Genomic DNA, 12762 nt, shown 5'->3' on the forward strand with positions numbered 1-12762 from the left:
GCCCTATAATATCAAGTTAATGTGCTCAAACAAATCAAACTATAAATATAATCCGTTAATGTATTTTATCTATCTCCAGTCTCGTGTGGACAGCCTCCTGTGGTGAAGGATGCTCGGGTCTTTGGAGCAATGCTGCCTCGTTATGAGATCAGCTCTCTGGTTCGTTATCACTGTAAACAGGGTTACATCCAGAGACACGCCCCCACCATTCGTTGCCGCGCCAACGGCCAATGGGATGCGCCAAAAGTCACCTGCATGAGTCGTAAGTCCCGAATTTAACGTAGAAGTTTTTTTTGGTAGTTTGCTGTAGAAATCACGAGACTGTTTTGCTCTGTTTTATTTTATATTAAATAATTATTGTCATTATTTTAAAAGTTTTATCTTCTTTTTCGATTTTATATTGTTTCTTTTGTCTTTTTTAATTTCTTTTTTAAACCTAGTTTTAGTCGAGCTTTTATTAAACTTTTGTTTAGTCTTTTTAATCTATTTTAATTTTTTTTTAAACTTTTACTTTTATTCTCCTTTATTTTTCTTCATTTATTTATCTTGTTTTTTTACATTTTCATCATTCTTATTTTTTCTTGCTTGCATTGGTCTCAATTTGTTTTGTTTTACTCTAGCTTTTAATAAACTTTTTCTCTTATTCTCTCTTATTTTTATTTATTAATTTTTATTATTTATTCAACTTTATTTATTTTTTTACATTTTTATCTTCTTATTTTCTCAGATTTTTTGTTTAAATTTAGTTTACTTTATCTATCTTTTTTTAATTTTTCTTTTTAAATTTTTATCATTCTTATTTTCTCTTGCATGCATTGGTCTCAATGTCTTATCTTTTTAATCTATTTTAACCTAGTTTTTTACTCTTACTTTTAATAAACTTTTTCTCTTCTTTTTAGTTATTTATTTTACTTAAACTAAGTTCGACTCAATTTTTTTGGATTTTTAATCTATTTTAACCTTTTTTTTTTTTAGTCTAATTTTTAATAAACTTTTCTCTTATTATTATTATTATTATTAATTTTACTTTTTTTTTAAACAACATTTTTATGACTAATCTTCTCTTGTGTGCATTGGTCTCAATGTTTTGTTTTTTCTTTGTAATTTATTCCTTTTCTTTATTATCAGTTTGTCAATCAACTGTGAAGCACTTTAAACTACATTAACCTGAATGAAAGCTGCTATATTAATAAAATCTGATTGACTGATTGATCGATAACACTCTCTTTCTCTTTAATTCGTCTCCTCAGCAGCAACTTTCCACAAGTCGTTCTCTTCACGGCGCCGCAGCAGCCAGTACCAGAATGGCCAGCAGCTGCAGCACCGGCACTACAACCAACACCGCCACAGCTGGACCAATCAGAAACACAACCAGCAGCAACAGGAGCAGCAGCAGGGTTACGACGCTCTCAAACAGCTGCTGAGAGAAAAGAGGCAACATGGCGTCCGAACACACAACCAAGATCAGATGAGACACTGAGTCAGTTTATTGGGGTTTTTTTATAAAATGTTTTAAGTATAAATCAGCTTCATGTCAGCAGCCAATCAGCCGGCTGTCCTCGTCAGACCAGAGGCACCGATAGACAGAGTGATGAGTGATGTTTAAACTGTCTATCAATGGCTCGAAGGAGAGGATTCATCACTACTTTAGCTCCACGAATAAATACTAAAAGAATCAGACCAGAAAATCCCTCATGAGGATTTAAATTAACAACAGGAAGACGTCACTGTGTGTTAAACTTCATATTTAAATATTTATCCTTCGTGTCGTCCTCCCGGGTCAAATTGACCCCGTCTGTTTCGACTGTTACTTCTTTCCTTCCTTCCATCTGTCCTTCCTCCCTCTTCCTTTCCTCCTTCCTCCCTTCCTTATTTCCTTCCTTATTTCCTTCCTCACTCATTCTCTCTTTCTTTCCTTCCTCCCTTCCTTCCTCCCTCCTTTCCTTCCTTCTTCCTCCCTTCCTTCCTTGACTCGAGGACAACAGGAGGGTTAAAGCAGCACACCAGTGTTCCCGCGAGACTTTAATCAGTCTGTGTTCCCTTCCTCCAGCTTCATGAGCCGTGCCTTCTGTGAAATCTTATTTAATTAAAAAAAGGAAAATAAGGAACAAACATACTGAGCAGTAAAGTCTCACAAACAAAACACAATAAAATATCACTTAAAAAAAAAAATGTTTTATATATCCATCCAGACCCCTGTTCTTTAATTTCTGTATTTAATCCAGGCTAATATGATATCAGGCTGAAATTAAATTAACTGTTAATGAGTCGGGTTAAAAACACTATAGATGGTATAAATGAACTGTTTTTTTAAATGTTGCTTCTTTTGCAGAGTCACACAAAAACAAAATGGTATTAACTCATTTAACTATAATTTAGCGTTAAAAGTAAGATTTCAGAAGAAGTTGTTGATTATTCTGATATTTTTACACACGATAGAAAAGGCTCATTTATTCATATAGTACATTTTAACAACAAGGCAATTCAAAGTGCTTTACATGAAACATAAAAATGCATCAAGAAAGAATATAAAAGCAACACATGACAAAATAAATACAATTAAAAGTGTTAAATTGGAAATAAAATCAAGAGAATAAAAAGTTATGTTTACGGAAATTTGATAGCAGCGTTCCTTCCATTCAGATGAATGAACGAGCTGCGTTAAGCTGACGGATGTAGCCGAAGTTTTTGGTTATTGTTTAACCTCACAATTTCTTGGTTATTATTTTTATACGATAATTTTCCTCAAAATACGATAACTGTAAGCCTCTGGTACAATACTCTAACATTTCTTATCTGGCAACAGTTGACTGATATCAGAGACTCTGCAGCTCCTCTCGGCTTTACTGAGCTTTGTAGTTGAGTTTCAGGTCATTGTTTAGCTGCCTGGCTGCAACTTTACTGTTTTGGTTTTACTCTCAGCGCTGAAAAAAAAAGCTGTAAACAAAGCAGATAAAGTGTCAGATATTTCCCTCAGGAGTTGGTAGAGAGTAAAAACCATAGACTGTATATAAGAAATGGACGTAACATCCGTGACGTAACCCATTGGTTTGTGGACTGCTGCTCGGAGGCCAATAGTATCGGATCTGAGCAGCGCCATCTTGAACATTGGGCATCAAGAGGAGCATGAGGCGCCCTCCTGAACCTGTGATCCAATCAACCTGTCAATCACGACGTAGCCACGCCCTAATGCATAACCTGCTTTATCGTCAAATATAAAATCAGTGAGGCCAAAATTTCACAAATAAACATCATACTGCTTTGAAGAAGGCTTAAAACTAGCGATTGAGACCATAAACACATTTTGAAAACGTTTACTGAGGTTAGAAATCAAGTGAGAAGTTGGTGAATTCTCCATTGACTTGTATAGAGACGGCAGTCCTTTTGACACCACAACGGTCGCCCCCTGGTGGCCTTTTTATAAAATGCAGTTTTAAGTTACTTCCGCGTTGGCCTCATTTCAGAGGACCAGAACTCAGAAGAAAAATTTTAGCCTGATAACATTTCATTAGCCTGGATTAGATGCAGACCCAACAGTGTTTAGATAATAAGCAATATTACACTTCAAAGAGCATGAATTCATCCCTTTAAATTATTATCATGGAACATTTTCAGTTTGTGCTGTTTGTTATAATGACCCTTTTTTTTTGTACTGGTTTGATTTCCCATGTAGATTTTTGTACAAAATGTTTTAAACAGAGAAAAGGTTGTTTTTTTAAAGGGAGAGGTGAGATTACAGAGCAGCACACAGATTAAAATATGGATTATTATGAATGTGTGGAGAGTGTGCTGCAGCTATTAATCATAGTATATATATATATATAAATATATATATATATATAATATAGATACTATATGAAGCCATATGGAATGAATTTAACTTATTGTATACTTAAACTATGAATGGACTGTGATATTAAATAAAGGTCATTGGAACTGAAGTGATTCTGTTAATGATGACTTCCTCGCTGTTTACAGATTCCGTCGTGTTGTTTCTTGCAGAGAAAACATCTGTTGTTTTTTTTTTTATTATGACTGTTTTCAACACCAAAATACTCCTGATTACTTTAAACATTTTCTGCAACACTGAGTTAAAGCGATGGTTCGGCATAATTTTGACCTAGCTACATATGCACCATGAGGTCTATCTAACCACCCGCTCCGCTTTTTTTTTTCATTTTGTCACAAACTGGTGGAGTTAGAGCTATCAGCCGAATGGCTTAGTACAGGCGCTAACGGACCCACCAGAGTATCGTTGAAATCTTGCGCGATCACTGAAATTCTTTGTGGTCGCGCAAGATCCCTGCACAGATCTCTAGATGTGCTGTGCGGGGATCTCGCGCGACCACACATGATTTCGACGATGTTTACACCTTTAGCAGTAGCAGCAGAGTAAAAGCCATCAGGTAAGTGTTTATTTTAATAAACTCTTGGTGTACTTACAAACTTTCCAATGCATCGATTTATGAGTAAAGACCCTATTTGTACTACTGTAGAAGTTTGATAACAATCCAGGCATTATTAGTGGAGTAATTTCATGAGATACACTGGTGGTTCCGTTAGCGCCTGTACTAAGCCATTCGGCTGATGGCTCTAACTCCAATATTTTGCGACAAAATGAAAAAAAAAAACAGAGCGGGTGGTTAGATAGACCTCATGGTGCATATGACGCTAGGTCGAAATTACGCCCAACCATCGCTTTAAATTTCGGGAGCGTTCTCAGACAGAAGAACAGTAGATGTTTTACTACAGATCTGGAATCTGTTGTTTTTTAAAAATCCAGCAAAAATAAGGGAATGTGAAATGTGAGTGCGTAAAAGGAAACATAGCAAAGATAAGATTTTTTATGCATTTTCGTCATACATTCTTCATACATTCTCCTTTTTTTATATATATATTGTTGTCAGTGTATATGCATTTTATGGCTTTTCTACTCCATGTGAGGTTTTTATGGGGGTTTTACTGTATCTGTGGCACAAGAGCTTTTATGTAATCATCATTGTTTTTCTGTTACTGTGAGCGTCCGTCATCCTGGTGTCATTGTCAGCTGTGTGTGCAATAATAGGAACTATTAAAACACAACATGTCCCGTTTGTGCAGTTTAATTTTGTATCTTTATTTAAAAGAAAAAGCTGCTGTTATATTCTGTGTTTTTATTAGATAAGAGCAAAACCAACAATGTGTCTCAATCTGTCTCTCAGTATTCTCTCTGTGGCTCTCAAACTTAAAGCTCATTGGTTTCTACCAAAGCCCGACCGATATATCAGTCAACCAATGTTATTGTCCGATATTGGTCCGATCTAGGGCTGGTTATCGTTTAACCCTCTTGTTGTCCTCGAGTCAAGGAAGGAAGGGAGGAAGAAGGAAGGAAAAGAGGGAGGAAGGAAGGATGGAAGAAAGGAAGAAGGAAGGAAAAGAAGGGAGCGAGGAAGAAGGAAGGAAGGAAATGAGGGAGGAAGAAAGAAGGAAGGAAAGGAGGGAGGAAGGAAGGGAGGAAGAAGGAAGGAAAAGAGGGAGGAAGGAAGGAAGAAAGGGAGGAATAAGGAGGGAAGGATGGAAGGAAAGGAGAGAGGAAGGAAGAAAGGACGGAGGAAAGAAAGAGAAGGAGGGAGGGAGGGAGAAAGGAAAAGAGGAAGGAAGGAAGGAAGCTAGGGGGGAGGAAAGAAAGAGAGAAGGAGGGAGGGAGGAAAGAAGGAGGGGGGAGGAAGGAAGGACAGAAGGAAGGGAGGAAAGAGAGGAAGGAAAGAAAGAGAGAAGGACGGAGGGAAGAAGGACAGACGGAAGGAAGGGAGGAAAGAAGGAACAGTCAAAACAGATGGGGTCAATTTGACCTGGGAGGATGACACGAAGGTTAAAAACCTTTACTTCATTACCCATCATGTGAATAGAAGCATTAAATTGTATAAAATGCCTCCACTCCTCCACATCTAAATGACTGGATTTTTACACACGTGCATTTTAAAAGTCATCAAATTATTAATATTTATTAAATAGAAAATGTTCAAAATCAGAATGTGGGTCACAGACACGTTTCGATACTTCTTGGTATTAATTTATATCAGTCGATGCCTTAAAGGTATTAAGTACGGATACCCCGCCTTAGATATATATGGTATCATTCATTATGCCGTCTGACCTGCTGATATTTTCTTGAAGCTATACAGGCTGCATTTTATGTATATTTAAAACTCTTCCGTAGTTCAAGTTTAATATATTATACTTATACGTGTAAAGTGAATTCAGACATTTTCTTCTAAACACATTAAATAGGTCATAAATGTATTTCTAAAAAAGGTGTAAAAAGCATTTCAACCATTTAGATTTGAATTGTGGAGCTAGTCTTCACAAACTGTGTTTCAAGATTTCTATGTTCAGGATTTAATGGGCGGGTCTGTAAATCACTGCCGCGTTACGTAACGCTTATGCTGTTTAGCATAAACCCACCCCTGCTGCTGTAGAGGTATAAATACAATCAATGCACACTACTACTACTACAGTCTACAGGTAGCCAGTTAGCTGAGTTAGCCGCCGAGCTAGCAGCAGAAAGCTCTCAGAAGTAGCTCCATGTTTCTGGTAGAGATGGTGACTTTGATTGACAGGTGACACTCGGTAGGGGGCGGGGTTTCAGCGAACTCAGCGGCCACTCCCACAGCGATTGGGAGAAGAGAAAGAGGTTGATTTTTGCACAACTTTGAAGCCTAATTTCATATATTTGGCGATTTTTTTAATCTTTCAAATTTGGCAGGGTGGTTACCAACACACTTTTCTGTGGTATGTCAAACTCAGAACACATATTTATTCTTACTTTACACAGACTTTAAACTGTAAAACATCCTGCCTCCATTCTCTGTCACAAGTGTTTGGTAACCACATTTGAAAAAAAATGTGTTTATGTTAATATTCTGTATATATTAGATTATCGCCCAATATGTAAATATCATCATATTTTTTGCTCCTAATATTATTATCGGCATCAGCCCCAAAATTCCAGTATCGGTCAGGCCATACTTCCTACTGAAGACATACATTTTTAAAGCTGCATTAATACATTTTTTTTTATTAAAAAAGATCAAATGACAACGTTATGGGTGTTACTTGTGGTGAGAAACATGCAGAGAATTATCACCCAAAATGATCATCTCAGTTTTACAGAGCGTTTTAGCATCTCGTTAGGTTGTTTAGTTTTTCCAACATGCTCTCATCAGCTGTTTTCACAGGTAAAACTGACCATGGCCCATCTTGCAGGACATTAAAACATACATATTAAAGTCTCCCTCCTCTAAAAAAAAAACCCTCCTTGTTCCTAAAGTTGGACGTTTGAGCTTGTCTGTGCAGAAAGATTTATGTGCAGAGTTTCTTTTCACATTGATCTGCTGAAGGAAGAAAGTCGTGGTCCAGTATTCATGTTGTGTTCAGCAGGAAAAATTCAAGAATATCAGCAATATTTAGGATTTTCTTCAAATAGAAGCACTTTTTTTTGGCCTTATGAACTTACAACAAAACAACTCAAATCACATTTATCATAGTCTCATAAGTTTATCTAATTTGTCTAGTTTTAAGGTCCAAGAGAGGACACGCTGCCATCACAAGACATTTTGTCTGACCCTTAATGAACAAATGTAATTTCCAACACATCTAAATATATGAATACATTTACAGATATATATCTATATATATGTACAAAAGGCCTCAGCTGGGTGTGTACTCTGTTGTTTGCTGATGACAACTTGCTATACCTTCATTATCAGCTTAGCATCAACATCCTGATGTCTGCTGCAGTCACAACAGTAGATGGAAACTGCACAGACAGAAAGATCTACACTTAACTATGAGATATTCTAGGTTTGCAGAGCAGTGCTTCTCCATCATGGCATTGTTCTTTATTGAGTATTGATGAAGGAACATGTCACCAAGTGCAGCGGTGTGACTTTATTGATGTGTTTTTAATGTTTTTTGGACAATAATGGAGATGTGTGGCACAGAGTAATAAGATATATCAGGCTTTTGATACACACACAATACTCGTAGATCAATTCAGTGTTTCGTCTCATACTCGGAATAAAAAATACAGACTATCACATAATTTATTATGCAGCCATCATCCAATTAAATTGTAAGCAGATGGCATGAACTCTGAGTTTGAGTAAATATGTAGAATGTACTGAAAAGTAAAAACTTGCAGCTTCCATGTAGTTTTTCACTTTTGAATGAAAAAATGACAACAATAAGTGTATTTTTTAGTAAATGACAGCTAATAAAAAAGGTGCCAAAACACTTGTGGCAGCCTTCAAACAAACAATATCCGAGAACACGCCACCAACATGTCGACGCTCGGTTCCTAAAACAGTGCCGTGCTTTTGCTGCCTTGCAGTTACAAAATCAACTGAAAGCAGCTCCATGAATGGTCTTGGTGTTTCTGTCAAGAAAAACATTTGTGTCAGAGCAGAGGCGACCCCTCCCTTTGGAAACACGGTGAGCACATTACTGCATTACTCAGGAACTACCTGGCAAACCTCTCTGCAAACAGCCTCCTTAAAAAAAAAAAGTCAATTACAGAGCCCGGCTCCGGCCGACGTGAACTTTGCTGACTTATGATATTTTTCTTTCTCAAACTGCAGTGTGATTGCTCATAAGTTGTCGTGATGTATTTCAGATAAAAGCTGAAGTCAGTGGCGCCTGTGGGAAAAGAGACGGAGGCAGAGTCATGGCTTAGGTACTGTTTTTATTGTCCTTTTGTCTTTGGGTCCCTAAAGTTTTCCTTGTATGCTGCAGTTATTAACAAGGCTCCTGATGAAGACAGTTAGTCAGACAATACACAAAAGAAAAGGCAATATATCATTTGTTTTGTTTCTTTTAAAACCTTTACATGGATAGTTTGACATTTTGGGGAATATTGGGAGATACTTATTCACTTCCTTGCTGAGAGTTTGATGAAAAGATTGATATCACTCTCACACCTGCATGAAATTAGCTTAGCTTAGATTAGCACACATTCAGATCACAGAAAAAAGCTGATTAACTATTTAAAAACACTCCATACAAAATATTCCGTTCACTAAATGACGAGTATGATTTTAAACGCGTTTCCCCAAGTTGTGCTTCTGTTTCCGAATCAAAACTAAGAACACGAGGAACGAGTTAAAAGTCTTTTTTATTGTGCAATGAACAGAATATTTTCATCCTGATGGCTAAATGAGTCTGAAGATTTTGGATATTCTTTCAGAACAACGGGAGGAACTGTTTTTAGAAGACTTAGTGGGTTTTAAATACATTAGTTAATTATCTTCATTCCTTTTACCTCTGTGACCCGAATGTATGCTAATACATGTCAGGCACAAAATGGGGCTAGGCTTAGCTTAGCATTAAGGCTAGAAGCAGGGGGGGACATAAATAGTCTGGCTCTATCCAAAGTACAAAAACAAAAAAACACCCACCAGCACCTCTTAATTTTACTCATCAAGATGACAAGTTGTGGGTTTACTGAGAGTTACATTGCACTTCCCAAAAATGTCAAACTATTCCTTTAACAAACTGACACTTAACATTGTTTGTAATTCGTTAACAATAACTGAAAATAATACAAGTTAAGAGGAACAAATCTCTTCAGTGCTGTGTTCATTTCACAGCTGTTTTGTCAAACCAGAATTGAACTGAAAGCTATTTCCACCAGTCTGTTCTTAAGTGATAAGTGTAGCAGGGCTCATTGGCTTGTCAAAGGTGGAGCCAAGTAAAACTAACCCTACCTCAGCCCGAGTGGATGACCTAAACCAGTGTCTGCGGGCCAGCTGGGACTGTGCTTAGTGAGCTTACACTTGATCAATGTGCACCGTTTACTGGATGATACCCTTACATGGAAGAAGCCCTTAGTGCTTCCATGCAGGAATTACTGGTATTTTGGATGTATTGTATTTCTGTCTCATTCAGCAGGCTGGTGCAGGCTGGCCGACCGCCTGCTGCGTCTGCACTCAGTTCGGCTGGTGCAGAGCTGAGTCCTGCAAAACTCAAGATAGCGATCAGTTAGCCAGTCGTTGCCAGGAAGACCAGCTCACACAGAATCCGGCTTCATCCCAACTGTGACCTCAGCTCTCCGTACATCACTCGCAACACTTTCTGCACATAAACCTCAGGAGAAAAGTCAAAAGGTTATTTTGTATTATTCCTGCAGTCAGGTAGAATATTAAAATGTTTTTTTTTTGGTGATCTCACAGGTGTTTACAGTCTGCATAGAAGGATTGAATGTTGTCGTTCTTTTACTGTGGTCAAGTTTTAGTCACATTTTGATTATTGTTGGTTTAACACAAACATCAAAATGAGACTAAAATGTCTTTTCTGTCACAAGTTAAACTTCAGTGTAATTGTAGCATTTTCAAACTAGAGCTGTTGCCATCTTTCATGTGTAGTTACCATGGTTACAGGTGTTGGCAGAAAGGGCATTGTGTACCTGTTTATAGCACCCATGAGTAACTCCACTGGAATACAGCTATCTAAAACTCTGGCTATTTGAACCATGGCTGCATTAGATGTATTAGTATTAGGACGTAAGAACTAGATACCACATGGCGCCCATTTACTTTGAATGGTAATTGCTTGCCAAGGCAATAAACCAAAACAGTTTAAAACCAGATTTCTTTTGTTGCAATAAATTGGCAGCAAGACTGAATATCAGCACCATATCAGCTCTTTTAATACATCCATGGTTTATACCCAGACGCCCACGTGTTTATCTTTACGCCAGCAGTCAAAACGTCACATAACGTTAACGCAAAACAATTCCTTTAGCAAAACATCAAGCGGAAGATTTAGATGTTTGACCGCTGACGTTAATCCTGCAATCATTCACGCTGATAACTTATAAACATGAGTGATAGCGAACGGAAAGTAACAGAAATGTTAGATCCACAGTTGTTACTGTTAGCTTACTGTAGATGCATTTAGTTCATATAGCTTTGTTATTGCTAACGTAACCTATTTATGAATATTATACTCTATTTCTGCTGGGGCTGGGTATCAGTACCCGATACCTTTAAGGTACCGACCAAAAAATAAATCGATACCAAGAAGTATTGAAATGTCTCCCATCGATCGATACCTGCAATCAATCCTTTTTACACCCAGAATTAGAAAATATGACTATTTGTATGGACTTGCTCAGATCATATTAATAATTTGAAGACTTCGGAAATGCATTTGTGTAAGAATCAAGTCATTTAGATGTGGAGATGTGTTGAATATTCATATGATGGGTAGCTAATGAAGTACTTAGTTGGTATAAGTATCACTTTAAAGGATTGGTACTGTTATTGTCATTATTTAAACAATACCCAACCTAATTTCTGCTGAGTCTGTTCTGCTAGATACCACTAAATATTTCACACTGATCCTTTAAATTCCAAAATGTCCACCCACTGCTTTGGCCACTACTGCTGCTGCCAGCTCAGCCAGCAGAGAGGAAAAGCAGAGTGGAGCAAAAAAGCCTGTGAAGGAGGGCTGAGGTCACAGATGGGGCTATTCCTGGCTCTAATCATTCTCTATAAGAAACTATTTGTATCAAAAATAGCAGTTTATCAAGGCGCTAGATAGATAGTGTGTGTGTGTGTGTGTGTGTGTGTGTGTGTGTGTGTGTGTGTGTGTGTGTGTGTGTGTGTGTGTGTGTGTGGATCTACACTGTGTGCCTGTAGAAGCTAAGTCATGCTCTGGAGTCTAAGTTCAAGCCAAACAGAGATGCAGCCACAAGGTCTAATTAGCTGTAAAACTGCAGGGTAACAACACTCTCCAGCACAGAACTGCATTTATTGATGCCAAGCATTTTTTTCTACTGCTGCATAGGCTGAACTACTGTTTGCCTCCTCTTGGCATCTTCTATATGTTCAGTGCAAAATTTCACATCTTTTTATTTTATTATTTTTAGGCTTGTGGAGTTCTTGTTCTATGTTTTATGTAAACCAAAGAGACTTGGATAGACAGTTTGGCCAAAAAGACAAAAAATAATAAATCGTAAATATTACTATATATCAAAAAATAGTCATTAACAGATTTCTAGATAATCACATTCTACGTACTTAGAAAACATAAACAATGCTAATAGTTGGATTTTTCCTATTTCTTACTCATTTTGGTGATGAGACTGACACATTGGTATAAAAACGTAAAATACTGGACGGTATGATGAAAGTACAAACTACCAGTCGTAGCACCTTTTTAAATTTTGGACAGCAAAGATCGGTTAAGTATCACAGGTCAAATCTAATCTAATCTTCCTTTCCGTGTGTTTTCGGCGGTGTTTTCATGGCTTCGTTGTTGTTCAAGGTCCTGAACAAAAAACTAGATAAGTGCCCAAAAAGTATCAGTCCAACCACAAAACGTTTAAGCTGTTTAAACTCTCAGTTCAGATGTGTTGTTCCTTGTTTCATGCCCAGTTCGTTCTTGATTGACCGTATTGTTGTGGCTGTGTGATATCTTCCAACCCTCAACCCCCCATCACAATAATCCCCCTCCCCACCAACCCCCCCAAAGGCATTGATTAAATAATATGAACCTTAAATATGTGTAAACTATCCCTTGTAGAATATCAGGTCCCAGATTACAAAGCAACAACATGACTCTGTCTTAATGTTTCCATGAAATTAAGCATCACAGTTTGAATGTGTTTCTTCATACCTCCTCTGTCTCTTTTTCATTCCACTAGTGTGTGTGTGTGTGTGCATGCTAATGTGTGTGTGTGTGTGTGTGTGTCTGCAGGTTGTCAGTATGTGTGTTTGCAGC

At 37.5% G+C, this 12762-nt stretch overlaps 1 protein-coding gene across 1 annotated transcript in view; it reads left to right on the forward strand.

The window, feature by feature from the left end:
- vcanb (versican b) overlaps positions 1–1480 on the forward strand; it is a 55290-nt gene extending 53810 nt beyond the window's left edge. Inside the window, exons 13-14 of the mRNA XM_062434196.1 lie at positions 80–262; positions 1251–1480. Coding sequence (XP_062290180.1) covers positions 80–262; positions 1251–1480 — 413 coding nt within the window. The remainder of the gene's footprint in view (positions 1–79; positions 263–1250) is intronic.
- Positions 1481–12762: the final 11282 nt, after the last annotated feature.

Source organism: Scomber scombrus, chromosome 15, assembly GCF_963691925.1.
Source record: "Scomber scombrus chromosome 15, fScoSco1.1, whole genome shotgun sequence".
NCBI classification, from domain to species: Eukaryota; Metazoa; Chordata; class Actinopteri; order Scombriformes; family Scombridae; genus Scomber; species Scomber scombrus.